Genomic DNA, 19,599 nt, shown 5'->3' on the forward strand with positions numbered 1-19,599 from the left:
CAAACCACAGGCCACAGTGTCACCCGGCCAAGCACAGAGGCGTCTCCCAGCAAGTGGTTCTGCTGGAGTGCCACAGAAAATTTTCAAGCCATTTTTGTTGTTTTCAATCCTTTGTAACAGCTTCCAGGGAGGCTGTATATCTTTTTCACATTTCACAAAGGTCCTCAGATTTACTGAAACAATGTCTGCCTCCCTTACATACACAGTTCTTCCCCAAAACAAGAACCTACTGTTTTGAAAATAAGCCATTACCAACCTCCCTCCACACAGTCTTCTAAACATCAAGAAGAAAAGATTTCCCACCATCCTGTAGAATATGCAATATGAATGAGCAACAGTTCTCAAACTTGTTTTCTCAAAAATGATTTTTCTTAAGGAGATATTCAGCAGAAACAGGATGCCACAGCCCCACAAATGGGAGAAATGGCAGTTTTTTGTTTTTTTTTTAAATGTTAAAGAAGTTTCCTTAACTGCAGGGCTTCTGCAAGTTATTAATTATGACAGTCTCACATGAGGGACAGTACATGCAGCACTTCCCATATATTTCGGACTACAAGTATTTTGGAGAAGCATTTTGAGAGGAAAAAAAAAAAAAGATAACTCTCCACTGAGAAAGGCTGGCCCTCAGTGTCTGCACAAGACAGCCAGCCTTCTGACACAATAACAAATAAGGTCGTCCCTTATTTTTAAGGTATCATCCTGTAACCTGTATCTAAAGAAGTTAATGCATTCAGTCTCCTTCTTGTGATATAGAAGTACACAGGTCTGTAGCAATCAATGTGGGGTTAGTCTATATTGATATATGTTCCTCGGTGGCTAGGACATTCTGACTGTCTAACATGTTAAGGGTGAATCAAAGACCCTGTCAGTACGGTAACCTACACACTACCAAATCTCCACAACAGAGCTCTAATTTCCCCCAGAAACTTCAATTTTGATAATTTTATATCACATAAATATCTTCTCACTTAGTCATCAGCCAAAAAGTATCGTAAATACAAGCTAATCTATGTAAGTTTGAAAACATTATTTTTCAAAATTCAAAACTAATTTCTATATGTGGGGAAAAAATCGAGTACTTTATGTGAAGTTCAGCACAGCTACAGTACAGCTCAGCAAAATAACTGTACCAGGTTAATGACATAATCTCTTTAATCTCCAGCTCCTAGAAAAACATCAAACTGGGAGGCTTCCAACCTGTTAATTACATCTCATGCAACTCATGTCATTCCTCAACACTGTAAGCAATTCAAAGGAACTGATTTCAGCTATTTTTTTTTTTAACTGACTTCTGTAAGGAAAGTATCCAAATATACACAATGTATCAAATGAGAAAGGAAGGTATTGCTGGTGTTCAGCAGGTTCTGAACCACCTGCTTCCCTACATCTTATTTGCAAGCTGGGTCTGGTCTTTCTCTGAACAATTGCTACAAATAAACTGAGCAATAAACTGAGTGGAAGCAGTACCTTTCCTGGAAAACAAAGCAAGTTAGTTGGCTTCATCTATTATCATTGATTAGAGGCCCTGAAGCTTAATTCTAGGGAAAAGGAGGTCATCAGGAGGAATAAACCCTGGTCTGAAGCCCAATAAAAACCCGTCTAGCTTCTGGTCACTCCTGTAGCCAATGTAAAATGACCCATTCCCCCAAACTTGAAGGCTTACTTGTCCCACCATGTATTCTACTCTGCAGGGCCTCACCACAGTCTAATCTGTGTCGAAGACAAAAGGCAAAGGAGGACGTGAAAAGAGGCAAAGTTCTGGGCAGACGGTGAAGTGTGAGAACGAGCAGCAGAAGACACAGACAGGAGCGCCTCACGAGCAGGCCCAGGGGTGGGCAAAGGGAAGGGCCAGCACCCAGCTGACTGAAGCCTGGAGCTGTTGACTACCTGGAGTTTTCCTGTCCCAAACCACTACCCACTCTTCTGGGTTTCATGCCCACCTGCATCCACAGGCTGGCACAGACACCGTCAAGACCCAAAGGCACCTCACCTCCTGGTCTATAGACGACATCGTCCTCCGTGATGTATGATGTTATCTCGCCGGTGTCTGTCCTTTCGTAACGAGATTTTTTTTTCGGGGGCTTCTTTTTGTTCTTCTTTGTGGACTCCTCCGTGGTGGCACTATTGTTGTCATTGTCCTCGTCTTCGCTGTGATCACTCTCGGCGTAATTTTTGGCTCCTCCTTCCAAGGTACAGCTCCTGCGGGGCCTCGAGTTCTCACTCTCGCGCACTTTGTCTCGCTTCTCTCTCTCCCGGTCCCGATCTCGGTCCCGGTCCTTCTCTTTGTCTTTGTCTTTGTCTTTGTCAGCTGTCATGATTCGCCACGTGCCTTCTTCTGTCCTCTCACGGCTGGGCCTCCGTGAAAGGTAGACAGTGAGCCTGGGCTTCAGTCTTCTGAATTTCTCACTCAATTCCAGGGAAAATCCAACCACTCCAACAACCCCAACGTTTCAAAAATGCTAGGAGAAAAAAAGAGAGAGTGGAATTGGTTTTCCTGTAACATTTTCCCATATTTCCTTTCCTAAAATAATATTTTGTTCAATGATTCTCTTCCTTACTCATGCTTTAGCACTGAAAACTTCTAACTGGCCACAGGAAAAAAGTTAGGACAAGTGATACAAAATTTAAACATAAACAGTTGCTGGCCTCAGCTAGCATTTGGTTTGGGATTTTCTATCACACTAATAATGAACAATATCTGAATGCATAAGTATACAAACTGTTTTTTCCTTTTAAAATGAAGAAGTGAAGTGTAACCCAGTAAACAACATATAAGGGGCACAATCACTATGGTGCTAGGGAAGACTCTTGAGAGTCCCCTGGACTTCAAGGAAATCAAACCAGTCAATCCTAAAGGAAATCAACTCTGAATATTCACTGGAAGAAGTGACGCTGAAGCTCCAATACTTTGGCTACCTGATGGGAAGAACCAACTCACTGGAAAAGACTGAAGATTGAAGGCAAAAGAAGAAGGCGTGGGCAGACAATGAGATGGTTAGACACCATCACCGATTCAAAGGACATGAATTTGAATAAACTTTCGGAGATAGTAAAGGACGGGGAAGCCTGGTGTGCTGCAGTCCATGGGGTCGCGAAGAGTCGGACACAGCTTAGCAACTGAACAACAACAAAAATACAAAAGGAGTTTTGTGAACCACAATATTAATTTAAAAGGGAAAGAACTTATAGTAAAAATTATTTCCACCTGAAAAAAAAAGTATGTAATCTGGATAGCCTTAGAAAACGTCTTAGGACGTCTCACAGTGTACTGTCTTCTGAAAACTCTTTCTAGTCACTTTTCCAAATTTCCAAAGCTTCTCTCAAGAATAAACATAAGAGTTGATTCAAAAATAACAACCTCAAAGCAAGATTCCTGTGCCTTCGATTATAATTTTTTACATCTTCTAAGTCTACTATTCTAGTTATTTTCCAAGAAAAATGGTTTCTCAGAGATATATTATCTCTGTCTTCACAAAACAAAGAAGTTCCCAAAACAACCTTCCATCTTTAGAGATTATTAGGTGGTTTATACATTCTTCCAAATATCCACTATTAATAGTCTCCCTAAACGTCTCTCTAAAACTAAAGCCCAAAAGGAAAGTCTGAACAGTAATATAATGAGAAGAGTGAACCCCAAACTCCAACCCAATTATTATTAAAAAATTTAAATTTATTTTATTTACAAGTCAGTTTTGGAACAGTCATAATAACCAGTAATTTTTCTTTTGCAATCTTTTATCATCTTCCCCAGTATCTCATCTCACTTGTTCAAGTTTGTACCAAACACTGTCTATTTGCCAGGAGTTCAGAAGTAAAGATACCACAAGGGAAGAGCCCATGGTCCCAGCCCTTGACGCTCTCATGCAGAAAGAGGAGACAACTGGTCAACAGGAGAACATCTGTTTCTTATGCTACTCAGGCCAGATAGGAACAATACATGCAAACAAACAAAGACTGGTCCTCTTTACTCAGACAACAACCACCAAGTCAGTTTGTAATCACATGCCTCAAATGCAGAGAAAATTCTCTTTGGTCATGCCAAAGCCATAAACATTCATGTACTCTCTCCAAACCTCTTAGGTCAAACTTGATACCAGAAGAGACCTTCCCATTAGCACTTCAAATATCCTTAGACATTCAGGGGAAAAAAAAAAAAAAGTTAACAACCAGCTTTTGGAGAGAGACCCATGAAGGAGCAATAATGCCAACAATCTATAAGCAAAGTCAGAAGTGTGACAGTATGAAGCACAAACCTAAATTGCTTCCTTCTATAGAGGAAATGCACTCTCAGATAGGATTTCAATTTTCTAAACATATTTCCAGAAAATGAAAAATTATTCTACTGCCTACAAAAGTTCTGCTTCAATGAATCATCTGCTAAGCAGACAGTAATAAACCCCCAAGTCCCTGGAGGCCACTAGTGTTAGCAATTGGAAATACACAAAGAGACATATTACTTTCTCCATTGGGCTTAAGTTTAGAGCCCGAACAAGCCAATCATGCAAGAAAGAAAACCATCAGCTAACATGGTTGTTAAAACATTCCTCTTTGACATTGAAAACATACCAAGGTCTCCTGGGAGTCTAAAAAGAACAACGAGCTTAGGCTTAAAGACTGTCAGATTCAGTTCAAGACAGACATACTCAGAGAAGTTCAAGAAAACATAATTTCCCCAGGGTTAACAAGATAACTGCTCCAGAAAACAGTGTAAAAATATTATTTCAGCACTTAAACAGAAAAAAGTATTAAGTCCAAATTGTACATCCAACATTACTCCCTACAAGATCATATAGTGTACTTCCACTTAAAAAAAAACTTTGAGTTGTTTCTGCCAAGAGTTAGCAAGAAAAAATCAATAATCAGTAGATAAAGCATCCATAAAATGAAACCCTCTGTGTGTATGTGTGTCCAGCTTTCAGATAACTAAGAATACTGATAATCCAAAGCTAAAGTCAATTCAACTTCTGTTCACATTTGTCTCTGAAATATAGCACAGTGGAGATTTTTTTTTCCCTCTACATTTACCACAATAATCATCATTTTTCTGAGCTTCATTATAAAACGACCAACATACAATGCAACATTTGAGGTAAGGGATCCAGTGGCGCTGAGAAAAGTAGCTGTCATCTCAGGACACTGGAAATGTTCTACTCGGTAGGTAATACTATAGTGTCTTTGTATAACAGCAAGGGGTTCACAAAGCAGGTCCCTGCCATGATCTCACTGGATTCTGTCTACTACTCAGTGATGTGAACCAAACAGGAGTCATCACCCCACTTTTCAGGCTACAGAAGGGGAACTAAGAAGAGAGCATCCGTAGCTGAACCCACCTGACCTGATGTCAACCTACTGCTCAGATTACAATCTATATCTTCACAGGGGCCAACTTTTCCTACATATATCCTTGCTGATAATTAGCACAGACACGTTTAGGAAACACACTGATTTTAATCTCTCCCACCCAAACAGAAGGTACTCTTTCCCAGTAAAAAAGAAGAAAATTTTGAAAGTATCAAGTCAATCCACTACTCAACCCAATTCAACAGGAAATATAGGAAAAGACAGTTTAACAGTTAACAAAAGGAGAACTCTAATCTAAAAGACATTTCAGATTCAAAACAATCTTCTTCACTGAACAAATGTCAACTGAATGCGCACGATGCTAGTGTGCTGAATGCCCAGTGCACTAGTTACGTGCCCATGTGTGGGGAAGACAGCAGAGAACCCCATACAAACATCCCTGGCCTGTGGACCTGATGTTCCAGGAAGTGGAGAAAGGTATAAACATATATACAAATATACAGATGTATCTACTATACTAAAAGAGCTTACGTAGGGAGTCCAGTGGAACAAGGGAGTATAAGAGGACTGCAATTTTAAACAATGGTCAGGGAGGCAGCTTTGTCCCAAGAATACAGAAGAGACACAGAGACCACTGCAACAGAGAGAAAGCAACTGCAAATGTCCAGAGACTGGAGTGATTCAGGTACATTCAAACCTCAGGAAGCCAGAGGGTTTGGAGTGACATGAGAAAGAGGACTGATTTTTTATAAAAATAAATGTACAGTCCTCTCACTAGTTTCCAGATTCATCAGACTGCACTTGATTTTATCTTAACTGATAAAATTTGGTAGGCTGGCTTAGTTTCAGTGTAATCTAATCAATTAAAGTCATTCATTCAACAGTCAATGATACAGAACTATTCTTCATTGTTTCAGGTTACTTAAATAAACCTCTACACAAACATCGTTTGCCTCTTCAAAATGAAGCCAACAACCACATTCAAACACCTTACACTACTTACCAGAAGCAATCTGGATAAACTACTCAAATTTCAATCATGCTCAGGGCCCAAATCTCATTTAAGGAAACCATTTCTTGTCACTATTTCAGTGGTCCCAGGAGGTTTGGCCCCTTGGTAGAATTGCAAGCATAGTGGACTGAGAAGCGAAGGTTCATGCTCTGGCACTGCCAGGGCTAGTGCCTTGGGGAAATCACTCTCTGAGTCAGTTTCACTGCTATAGGGCTGGGATAATAACTGGGCTTCCCAAGTGGCTCAGTGGTAAAGAATCTGCCTGCAATGCAGGAGACCTGAGTCAGGAAGATCCCCTGGAGAAGGAAATGGCAACCCTCTCCAGTATTCTTGCCTGGGAAATCCCATGGACAGAGGAGCCTGACAGACTACAGTCCATGGGGTCACAAAAGAGTCAGAGATGACTTGGCGACTAAAAAAAAACAAGGAATAATAACTAGCTATTCACAGAGCTGCTGTGAAAATTAAGTATATGCATACACAGCAAATACACTTAAGAGATTACAAAATGTATAAATGTAAACTATCAGTAATATATACCTAGGTCAGTCATGACTTATTCTCGACTACAGCAGATAATATCCAATCATATATCATACTATGCAACATATAAACATAGCCAAACATCACCCTTACCCTCAAGAATTTATTTCCTACAAGGGAGGAGGGGGGATTCTATTACATGATTAAGAAATAAATCACACAAAACTGACCACAAAATCTCTCTTCTTGGATCATGTGAAAGCCACTGAGCACTGAAAACTTGCTCGTCCCACCTAAGTGTCCGATCCCTGGGTTCTGCTCATTTCAGCGGCTCAAGCCAGATTCAGGAGGACACTTGACCCTTACACCAAATGCAGTTAGTGAATCAATTAATTCCTTCTCATTCAACCACAGCAAGAAATGCTAACGTTTGTCAAATACCCAACCAACCATGCACTAGGCGTTTTGTTCAGCTCTCCGGGTCTACCAATTGCCTCCTGAATAACTCTGTAATTCATCCACTGCTCCAACTGACGCAGAAAGTGCCTATTTCAAGCCATCACCATCATTCACACAGATTACTACAACTGCCTTATAACTGGTCTCTCTGACTACAAAATTCTGTTTTTGCCTTCCTTCCAATTCATCCTCCAATGCAGCCAGCCAAGCATCTGACCCTCTACCAGTTCTTTTTAAAAAATAGCTTTATTGAGCTATAATTCACACACCATACAATTCACCACATAATGAACAGCTAAGCGCCCACCATTCCTTTTCAAAGAGCACAGAGGCCTTCCTTTCCTGATGCCCTTTCTCCTCTCCAGCCCACCTCACCCTTCTCGAATGCTCCAGCTGACCCTTCCCCTCTGTTGACCTAATCTCTACTCAACTCAGAGCCTCTGGCATTCCTGCTGCCCAACTCCAGGAAGGTCCCAGACCCACCCTTCACTGTTTCCTATCCTGCCTGTAAAATGGCCCTCAGTGACCCACCACTGGTACCTGCTTTTAACTTACATCCCTTCTCCACTGACTGACAAGGACCATGACTACAGCATAATAGTCACTGGAACAACTCCTATTGACGCAGCCTCCTCTCTACATCAAATCCACTAGAGTTTTTGTCCCTCTTATCACGTGACCATCAGGCATCCTCTGACAGGGTTAATCACACCATCTCCTTCTGCAAAGGCCCTTTTCTTTGGGCATTCCCAGCACAGTCATCTCCTAGAATCTATTCCACTGTTCCTCCACCACTAGTACTGGACCTACTATTCATGGAGTAGTGCCTAGAGAAACTACTCTCTAGGCACTGCGCAGAGTCTTCTTTTCTCATCCTCTACTTTATCCCAGTCCATCTCATTGTGTCCATCAGCCCTCAGGTACCACATCCACACAGGCAATCCACAAATGAACATGCCTACCAAACTTCTCCTGCAGAGGCAGGTGTCTGTGAAAACTGCCCACCTGAAGTCTCCTCTGGGATATCTCAAAGGTCCCTCAACATATCAAAACCAAGGCAGGCTCTGGCCCCACATGGCCTGTCTTATGATTGGTGCCCCTGACCATCCTGTTAGGCAAGCTGGACACCAAAGCCTCACGTTCAGCGCCTCCATCATAACAAAGCATGACATTGTCACCTTATAAATTTCTCTCAAACGCATCTACTTGGGAGCAACCCCAACACCTCAACCTTAGTCAAAAAGCTACTAGTGTACCCTTCCTGTGCCACTTCAAACTGGCTCCTCTTGAAATCCACTCCTCTGAACCCTCACAATCCTCTTTTTACACTGAAGCTAGGTCTCTGCTTTCAAAAGGCTAATGTGACTAGTCAATCCTCACCTTAAAATACTCAATGACTTGTCACTTCCAGTCACTAAAACCAAATCTGAGACTGTTAACTAGAAACTCAAAACCCAGTGCAGGGGACATGGGTTCAATCCCTGGTCTGGGAATTAAGACCCCACACGCTGCGGGGCAACTAGCCCATGCTCCACAACAAGAGAGTCACCATAATGAGAAGTCCACACACTGCCACAAAGAGCAGCCCCTGTTCACCACAACCAGAAAAAAGCCCAACAGCAACAACAAAGACAAATCCTCGCCAGGATCCTTTCTTTCTGCACTTATCTTTCTATCCGGCCTCACCCACTTCCTACACTGTGCCTAACCCTACTGCCTTTCCCACAGTTCCTTGAACACACTCCCCCAACCTGGACTAAGACAGTTCCAGTTCTTCCTTCTGTCTGTGGTGCTCTTCTCCTCTCCTGGTCTAGGTATCTCCTACTCTTCCTTCAGGTCCCAGTTCAATAGCAACTTCCCCAGGATGTCCATTCTTGCCCAAGAGGACTAGGTTAAATCCCCTTGCAGCGCTTTCCACCACTGTAATTTCACATTTGTTTGTGTGTACCTCTCAGCTAGAAGTTCCATGAGGAGCTGACCCTGACTATTTTTGCCCTGTGCTGTACTCTGAGATCCTAACTCACCACCTGGCACATACAGGTGAGTAATAAATTACTTTTCTCTGCCCTCTCTCTGACGCATAAGCTGGGGCAATTAAGAGGGCATTATGATGAGACTTTTATTTGGGAAACAAAGTATTCCATGAGTAATTAACTGAGGGGCTGCTTGAGCTGGCTTATAAACCATGAACAGGATAAGAAGGAACCAAAAGGAGGAGGAAACATTACAGGTCCGGCAAAAAGAGTGACTGAATCCTTGTCCTTGATGGCAGATACAGGGTAAAACTAGTCAGAGCAAGCTTATGTAGAGAGGGAGAGGGAACAGATGATAGAGGCTCCTAAAATAATAAAGCAGCTAACACTCACTGAGCACTTAACATGCAGTGAGCATTTTACACATGTTAATTCATTTAATCTTCACTATAATGAGAATGAGAATATAATTTATCATCCAAACTGGGACACATCAAGAGCAAAAAGATTAATAATTGTTCAGGAAAAACATCAAAGCAGGTCACATGACCCCCCTAGTTGTAGCTCTATTCAGTAGATGCTGTGGCTGTGTGCATTTTCCCTGTGCAAAACCAAGCACTGGGAGGCTGAGCAAGGAGACCCAGATCACCCAGCTTTGGCTCAGACCCAGAGTGTTGACTTAGAGCCCATCCTCTTAACCACAAGGCTAAACTGCCTTCAATTACATGGCCTTAAAAGCCAAGTAAGCCAATACAGTTGCTAAGCACACATTGTTACTGCAGACTCCTAAGATGAAAATAGCATTTTGGGGAACATTCATCTCATCTGGCAGGAGATACTTTCCATCAAGAGCTGTTGTGCCATTCCAACAAGTTTGCTTTCAAATCCACTACCTCCAAAAGCCTAAATTAGGAACCAAGATCCTCAAGAACTTCTGCCTTTGCCATTTCTACATTTCTTGTGCCTCAGTAAATGCTTTTACTTTCTCCTTTAGGAACAAAACGGGTCAGTCCAAGTATACAAGACCTGAGTGATCTACCCACTCAGTGGGGCCGCAGGCAGCAGAACACACAGAAAGAAGGAGGCAGCTAGGTGAATGCTTTCAAAGGAAAATCGATTTTTCTTCCCCCTGTCCCTTTTATACCAACAGCCTGGGAATGAAAATGGACTGACTTTTGCTCTGGAAAGGAAAGGTCACTCTAACACTTGACTCCCTGGATAACAACTCATCAACAGCAAGCTGCTTGTGGAGAACACTTCAAAATAGTCTGGGGAATCACTGACAGAAATGCATGGGAAACAGGAGGTCAGCAGATCTGGGAGCCCACTCAGAGGTCAGAGGGTTTTACCTGAGACAAATGTGGTCCTGAGAGCAGTCCTCCCACATGAAAATAAACCAGTGTGAAGTTCTCCCACCCAAACAAATTCAACCATTTACAAGTAAACAGCTGTATGTGCACCTCCAAAGATTCTCTACATTTGGGGGTAGTAAATATTTAAACTCAATCTGTTTAAATATTCAGTGAGCTGAAATACTCATTCCTGGAACACGTCTTATTAAGAGAACCTAAATCACCAAGTTGGGACGCATTAGTCAAATTCAGAGCGCAGCCTTTGTGGTATCAAAACAGAAAGAGGCCCAGAATGAACACGCCTTAATCACAAGCGTGCGTAATGCTTAGAGCAGCTCTTCTTCAACTCCCTGAGAAGACTATGGGGAAAAAACAGAACTAAGATTGTTGAACTCTGACAAGTATATTAATTTCTTCCAAAAAGACACAATAACAACAAAACATACAACCTGCAAAGGTGGGGAAAGTACCCAGAACATCAAAACTCCAGGTTATGATCAACAACCCAATTAAATAACAAACAACACATAATCTTTTTATTTGAAGCAACAGTAAGGAATTCCCAAAGATGAGATGCCTAAGTGGCTTCCCCCGCATCCCCCCCTCTTAAAAAATTAAAAACCCTCCCTTTCTTTAAAGAACACACAAACTGATCCACACAAGCAATTGATTTCTATACTGTTAAAAAGTGAAGTTTTCCCCAATTACATACGAAATGTTTTGCCTTACATGTTGCCTATAGTTGTGTCTCTTCTATTAAGTAGTTAAGGAATACTCACTGCTTACTTTAAGCCATGGCTTCTCAACGGCGGCACAATTAAGATTTTCAGCCAGATTATTGGGGGAGGGGAGGGCAGGGGGTTGCCTGTCCTGTGCATTATCCCTGGTCTCCACTCACATAGACTCTAGTAGCACAACCCACTCCTCCAATTAGGACAACAAAGAATATCTCCAAATACTGCCACATAGCCTCTGGGATGGGTGAGGGGGGTGGGGGGAGGGGGCAAAGCTGTTCACAGTTGAGAACTGCTGCTTTAAACGAATAAAACTGTTGGTCAATCACAGAGATTTCAAAGGGTTAAGCAGCTATGTTGCTTTATTTAGAATTATGCTTGACCAATATGGAATGCATGAGAGACCACTGTTATGAAAACTATATAATATGGCATGTTCTTCATTCTCTGAAATAAACTGGACTAACTCAAAACACTTCCTGACATAGAAATTACACAGATGTGTGAAGCTGAATTAGGAAAACAGAAGTAAATATTCTGAAAATCTTGATGCTTCCTGGCAAGCCCTGAAGGTTATCAAGAGTACTATTACTCAAGTGGTGACCTGCTCTGGTCCTGGGGCCAAACGGATGCTTCTGTTAACACACAACTGAGAAAAACTGGTGCCCTCAATGCCAAGAACCAAATGCCTGTGAAGCCAAGCCCCTAATGGGAAAGATGAAAGAATCCTTTAACTCACTCTCTCAAGGACTTCCCGGGTGGCGCTAGTGGTAAAGAACCCTCCTGTCAATGCAGGAGACAATCCCTGGGTCAGGAAGATCCCCTGGTGAAGGAAATGGCTTCCCACTCCAGTATTCTTGCCTAGAGAATCCCATGGACAGGAACCTGGCAGGCTAGAGTCCACGGTGTCGTAGAGTCGGACGGACACGGCTGAAGTGGCTTAGCACACACTCTCTCAAAGCATGGTCACAGATAGAAAACCAAATGGATAAAAGAGAAACATAAAAGTCAAGCAGATGGATAAGTAAAATATGGTATACCCATAAAACAGAACATTACCCAGCAAGAACAAGAAATGAAATCCTGATCTATGTTTCAAAATGGGTAAGCCTGGGAAGCATCATGTGACGTGAAAAGTGCCAGTCACAGAAGATCACAAACTGTATGATCCCACGAATATGGAATGTCTGGAGAAGACAAATCCCTGGGGACAGAAAGCAGACCTGGAGGTGGGGGTGGGGGTTGCTATGCTTATGAGTTTCATTTGGGGATGATATAAAGGTTCTAAAATTGATTATGGTGATGCCTGCATGTATCTGTGAATATATGAAAAGCCATTAAATTGTACACTTAATGGGTAGATTATGTGAATTATATTTCATTACAGCTGTTAAAACACAAACACACACAAACAGTAACATTACAAAGTTATTAAAAAAAAAAAAAAAAGCTCAGGCCTTGCTATAGCTTAAAAAAAAAAAAAATGCACCTAGCTATAAAATCCACAAGGGTTGGCTCTACCTCTGCAATTGAGAAAAACATCTTCTTAATGCTGTAAAAGCAGAGGAGTTAATTAAACACAAAGGAGAAGTTTTATTTCATGTAACACTGAGAATGAAAGAGAACCTTCCTTGGACCATAGTAATCTTTAATATGCAAGAATGCTTGGTCAGGCTTACTACCTCTGCACAACATGTTCCAAAGCAGATAAGTTGGACAGGGTTTCTTTCAGTTTGCAGAGCCCCCAGATTCAGTTAATTTGAAACCATGGCACATAAACTCTCAGAGGCTGATGAAAGGAAATGACAGGGTGGATTTTATACTTAATACAATCACACTTCACACATATATGAAAAGCCAAAAGCATTCAAAATACACTTCTAATCCATGGGTACAAATTATATCAGGGCAAAAATAAAACTATAAAACCCACCAGAGCAGTCCTTCTAAAAACACTTAAAATCTGAATCTCAGATGAAAAGGAAAAGTAGCTCTGACCAAAAGCGTAAATCTAAACCCAGAGTCAGTGTGCCATTTTCTTGGACTGAGCTGTTCTAACTGTGCATGATGTGCTCTTGGTTGACCAGATGTATTACCTTGCCATCTTTGTTAACCTGATGTCTTTCAAAGAGAAAAGCAAAAGAGCCACTAGTTCTTGGCATCTTGAATTATTCAATTATTCAATTCAAGATGCCAAGAACAAGCAAGTGACCAGATAGTGACCAGGGAGGGCAGGACACTGGACCATAACGCTTAAATGCTGTAGTTGTAACAATGATCATCAAAGAAACACCAATGTCCAAAGTCGCTGTGAATTCCTCCATTCAATAAATATTTATTAAGCACCTACTAGGGGCCAAGCCAAGAGTCAGACACGACTGAGCGACTTCACTTTCACTTTCTTGCACTGGAGAAGGAAATGGCAACCCACTCCAGTGTTCTTGCCTGGAGAATCCCAAGGATGGCGGAACCTGGGTGCTGTCTATGGGGTCACACAGAGTTGGACACGACTAAAGTGACTTAGCAGCAGCAGCAGCAGCAGCAGGGGCCAAGCACTGCCACAGGAGCTACAGACAACACAACCAGAACACACACAAGCTCTAACCACAGAGGCTCACAGTACAGCAGGGGAGGGGGCAGACAACACACAAGACAAGAAAACATACAGTATATTAGCTGGTGATGAGCGAGTGCTACGGAGAAAAACAAAGTTGGGCAAAAGGGAATAGGAGGGTGTGGATTTATTCAAGGTAATCAACGATAAGGGGCCATTTGACCTAAAGGAAGTAAGGCAGCAGGAAATATGGTTATCTGGGGGAAGGCATTTCAAGCAGAGAGAAAAGTAGGTACAGAGGCCTGAAATGTGCACGCTGGCACATCCAAACAGCATCAGAAGGCCAAAGTGGCTGAAACAGCGGCACCAAAGAAGAAGAGCCTCTGTAGGGTTTTGGCACAGAGAAGTTGTGATCTGAGCTAAATTTGAACAGACTCCCTCCGGCTGCTGCGGGGTTAGTTAGGAAACTCTGAGTTCAGGCCAGGTGTCAGTTGCGCAGGGGCAAGCAGAGGCCAGACTGCGGGCAGGTTGTGCAAGAAGAGCCCTGGGAATCTGCTATCACGCTGCATGCGATGTGAGACAAAGGGAAGAGGCAAAGTGGAGGCTGCAATTTGGGCTGAGCAGCCAAAGAGCAGAACTTCCTTCACTGATAAGGAAAAAGGAAAACTGCCATTCTGTTTGGAACATTTGAGATGCCTAGAGATATCCAAGCAGAAATGCAGGTTCAGGTTGAGAGGTCAAAAAGCTGTGGACTAGAGATTGAAACTTGGGAGTCTTCAATATGCAATCCCTACACCAACAACCATGAGAATACATGATCTAGAAACAAACTACAGGAGATGAAACATTCAGGCTGGCAAGAGAATACTCAAAAACAAGTTAAGCTATTACAGACAGACCAAATACACCCATGAACTGCGGGTGAAGTGTCAGTGACAGGATGATGGAAAGACTGTCTCAGACTACCTTCTGGAAATCCTGAGGTAAAAACAACACATTGTTTAATTCACAGAGAAGCCCTCTACATCTGCAACAGTTGCCTACAGGCAAATTATATATTAATGATGTTACCAAATGCTGCATTTCATAAAACCCAGCCTGCTACAGTTTCGCCTGTCTATACTTTAGGAGGACATACAAGATAGGAACACCTTCTCCACTCCCCATCCCATTTCAAAGAGCTTGGGTGAGGTGGAACAGGGAGACCCTTTTCACTCTGAAAATTAATGAAGGGGCTTTAACGGATTTTAAGAAGTTTTCTTACTATAGGCTCCACATGAAAAAAAAAAAGAAAAAACATAGTAAATAAGTATATGAATTCAAAACAAAAGTTCAATTCCAGAAAAAAAAATGAGATTTAATAGTCTCACTAGTGATGTTTCAGTTCAGTTCAGTTGCTCAGTTGTGTCCGACTCTTTGCAACCCCACGGACTGCAGCACACCAGGCCTCCCTGTCCATCACCAACCCTCAGGGTTTACTCAAACTCATGCCCATCAAGACGGTGATGCCATCCAACCATTTCATCCTCTGTTGTCCCCTTCTCCTCCCACCTTCAATCTTTCCCAGCATCAGGGTCTTTTCAAATGAGTCAGCTCTTCGCATCAGGTAGCCAAAGAATTGGAGTTTCAGCTTCAACATCAGTCCTTCCAATGAATATTCAGGACTGATTTCCTTTCTGGAGTTATTTCTCCACTGATCTCCAGTAGCATATTGGGTACCTACCAACCTGGGGAGTCCATCTTTCAGTGTCCTATCTTTTTGCCTTTTCATACAGTGATGTTTAGTCGGTGTCATAATTTGAGTCCTAAAGAAGTGCTGAGTCAAATGGGGGTCAGGGGATGAGAGCGTTTTCTTTTTAAATACTTGATGTGAAAGGTCTAACTGGACTCAAAATATATGTGTGTTATCAAGAAAATTATGTCTATATTTGACAATGAAAGAATGAGGGAGAAAACACGTAATGAATTTTTCACAAAGTCTTATATAGACATTTCCAAAATATCTCCAGTTTACCCAGTACACTATACAAATATCTTCTATTTATGTGGAGGGGGGCTTCCCTGGTGGCTCAGTGGTCAAAGAGTCACCTGCCAATGCAGGAGATGGAGATTTGATCCCTGGGTTGGGAAGATTGTCTGGACAAGGAAATGCCAACCCACTCCAGCATTCTTGCCTGGAAAAATCCCATAGCCCTAGCGGGCTACAGTTTATGGGGGTGCAAAAGAGCTGGACACGACTTAGCAACTAAACAACAACAAATGTATGTGTAACAGCAGGAAGCATGACAGTAATCCTGACAGTGCGAGCATGCTCTTCTGTAGCTGACTGTTGCAGATTCTCCAGACTTTTCAGCACCTAATGACTTACCACATTAACACTCAAAAGTAGGAAGAGCCAGAAAAGAGGGGCAGGGCCACTGTCCAGAAACGGGGTCTAGATTTCTAAATAAGGGTTCTTACGTGGAATTATCTAGCTGCGATCATTCATCAGCAGTGAAGGCCGCACTGGTAACTTTTTCTCAGCACTAAGGTCTCTCCATGGCCAAAGTGGTACCCAAGACTGCCAGGAGCAGTCAAGCGATATGTGACACGTGCCGCAAAAAGTGCAACACCAATAAGCTGAATGCACATTTTCCATTTTGGAAACTGAAAATGGGGAAACTGCAGGTAGGAGGGAGGACTGTGAAGGGAGGCGCATGACATAGGCCTATGGGGGCCCTGAACCCTGCCCCCCCCCACAGCGCCAGCAGTGGCCTCTCCGGATGCCCGCACCAGACACAGCTGGCTTCTGGCCCCAGTCAGCAAGCCCACTGTAAGTTCACAGTTCGCAAAGAGTCTCCTCATAAAATAAAAATAACTCCTAGGAAAAATATCAAGTTTATCTACCACAAAAAGAAACCCCTGAATAAATGTGTGTGTGTGTGTGTATGTGTGTGTGTGTAATCAGCAATAAGCAGAATACCCCTGAATAAATGTGTGTGTGTGTGTAATCAGCAATAAGTAGAATACCCCTGAATAAGTGTGTGTGTGTGTGTGTGTGTGTGTAATCGGTAATAAATAGAATAAATTCCTATGGAGGATAGAATGTTCTATTTTTACCTTCTTGATAAGAGGAACAGTCTTACACCCAAGAATAAAACAGTCCCTATTACAATGTAGCAGCTTAATTTGTTTACTACAAGAAGCTTTAGAGGACGATGTAAGGGTCTCACACCACAGATAATATACCACAGTCCTGCTCAGGATGTAACAGATTCTCAAATGAAAAACTCATTTACCTCTCAGACCAGATCCTCCTGAGAATGAGAAGAGAAAGCCATTAAGACGGTATCAGTTTCCAATACCCCTCTAAACCAAGTATCGGTCAAGATCTTGGAAAGACGGCCATAAACGAGAAACCCATTAATCTGTGAAACAAATAAAGGGCTCCAAAAATAAGTGTCAAAATAAGAAAAATTAATTAGCATGTTTCTTTAAAGAAGGAGGTGAAAGAATGTGATTCTCTAGTTTATATTAAAGCACATCCAAATTAAATCTATTGCAGTATCATTTAAAACACAAACTGTTATTAACTAATATGTACAAAAGTTGAAGCTTTTCCTATAGACCCCTGGCCTAAGAGAGGGCTCATCTTGACATTTATAAATTATTAACACTGCCCTGTAATTACCACTAGACTATAAAAGAACCTTTTGACTTATGGACCTGAACATTATCATCAGAAGGAAAGTAATACAGGGAAGGGGGAAAACAGAAAAGCTGGGTCTTCAGAGCTTTTCAAATTAAATTTTTAAAAGTATGAGCGCAACTGTCGAGGTCACAGTTATGGACAATAACCATGATAACACTGAGGAGAACTGAAGAGGGCAGAAACTGCACTTCTTCAAGAAGCAGGTACATCCGTTAACAAGACTTTATTGGCCATGCACTGGCAGGATTAATCAATACCACAGGTATCTTTTTCTAAGCTTTCATCTCATATAGTGCAAGATAAAGATGGTAGAACAACTGAATTGCCTGATTAAATAAGATCTGTATTCAAACTGTTCAAAGTCAAGTTCCCTGACAAGTCTCAGTTTTGTTTTCGAGGAAAAATTAAACCTACCAGCAAAATACTCATTCCATACTCCACAACCACAAAAGCACCAGAAGCTCAGTTTACTGTCCAATGTAAACGCATAATATATTGAAGAGTTCTAGTCTCTAGTGACCTTTATGAACACCTGGAAAATGCAAGCAAGGCAATATGCAGCATGAGAGAACATAAATTTCAAAAGCAACTGACGAACGCAACCTGAAAGGCTGAAATGTAAATAGAGCATAGGGTTACAACCGCATTCTCAAAAGGAATCTTCGTTCTCTCTTCAGAAAACAGAGAAATTTATTCTCAAATGCTGTCAATGGAAAAACTGTCACTTCTGATTCAAGTTAATTTTATCACACCTACAGGACCTTGGGGAAAAGGCATAGATCCCTTTCTTTATTCTCCTCCCTGCTTTATCCTGCAATGTGCAAATTGACTAACAATACAACGAACTACCTAGAGACACATGTGCCGTTTTCAGCAATTGGTAATTTACAGTTTTGTTTTAGATTGCTTTTTTTTTTAACCAGATGGGTATGATGTGTTGCTTCTTCCCTGTAGGTCTGTCACTTTTGATTTTTTTTTTTAAACAAATGATATGATACGAACAGGTAAGAAGCATTTTTAAGAATATTACAGAATTTCAGAACTGTGTAGAAAATACAGTAAAAATCCAGAGTAATTCATCACATTACAAAATATATAAATAATCAATGCCAACTCTCGCTCTTCTTTAGAACAGAATGAGTTGTGGATAAGAGTAATAGAAATTCTACAACTTAACTGCACTTAACTAATATCAGGAGTTCTTGACAGGAATCTGATTCCCCAAATACAGGCCACATCAATGTATGCCTTAACCCTTGATCAGGAACTCTCTAAAGGGCTCTCACAGTACAAGCATGCTCTCCTGGTTTCTGCTCAGATTCCTGAGAGCAGGAATCTGGGTCATGTTAACTTTGAAAGCAATCAACTATCTGATGAATGAACAAAATCCATTTCTTAATTAGACTTCATTTTTCATTACCCACTAACAAGTTTTCTTCTTATAATCAAAGAGCACAGATTCTTAGAGCAGAATAATGTGGTTCTCATTAATAGTCTTCTTAAATACATAAAAAAGGCTACCTTTGGGGGTATTGTTTGAAAAATTAAACTGTAATTCTCCTTGTCACACACCAGTTAGTTGTACCTTTATACTCCCACTTTCATTCCAACTTTCTCTGAAAAAATAAATAAAAGCTTACATTCTTAGAACTATTAACATGTCTGTACACAAGAGAACGCCCTCTGATGTTATTCACTGACAGCCATGCGAATCACTTAAGAGCTTTAATTTGGAGCTGTGTTGTTTAATACGGTAGCCACTGGCCATATGTGGCTATTTTAATTAGTTAAAATAAAATAAAATAAAATATTCGGTTCCTCAGTCACACTAGCTGCATTTCAAGTACTCACCAGTCTTGTGTGGCTAGCAGTACCATGGTGGACACCACAGACACAGAACATGACCAACATCAAAGAAAATTCTATTAGCACTGATCTGGATCTAAACGCATATAAATAAAAATATTAAGACTCCCCTTTCATCAATAACCACTCCCTTTTAATGAACTCTGACTGCTTTAAGAATAATAATATGCATAA

General features: G+C 41.5%; 1 protein-coding gene across 5 annotated transcripts in view; it reads right to left on the reverse strand.

The window, feature by feature from the left end:
- RERE (arginine-glutamic acid dipeptide repeats) overlaps nt 1-19,599 on the reverse strand; it is a 416,989-nt gene that overhangs the window by 261,642 nt on the left and 135,748 nt on the right. For 4 of the 5 annotated variants that reach the window (XM_040263345.1, XM_040263341.1, XM_040263346.1 and 1 more), the window contains exon 2: nt 1,991-2,459. In XM_040263345.1, the coding sequence (XP_040119279.1) occupies nt 1,991-2,315 (325 nt within the window). In that variant the 5' untranslated portion in view covers nt 2,316-2,459. Of the gene's footprint in view, nt 1-1,990; nt 2,460-9,006; nt 9,400-19,599 lie in introns of those variants that run through there. The other variant, XM_040263343.1, reaches the window with a different exon arrangement.

Source organism: Oryx dammah, unplaced genomic scaffold (assembly GCF_014754425.2).
Source record: "Oryx dammah isolate SB20612 unplaced genomic scaffold, SCBI_Odam_1.1 HiC_scaffold_21, whole genome shotgun sequence".
In the NCBI taxonomy this organism is placed as follows: domain Eukaryota; kingdom Metazoa; phylum Chordata; class Mammalia; order Artiodactyla; family Bovidae; genus Oryx; species Oryx dammah.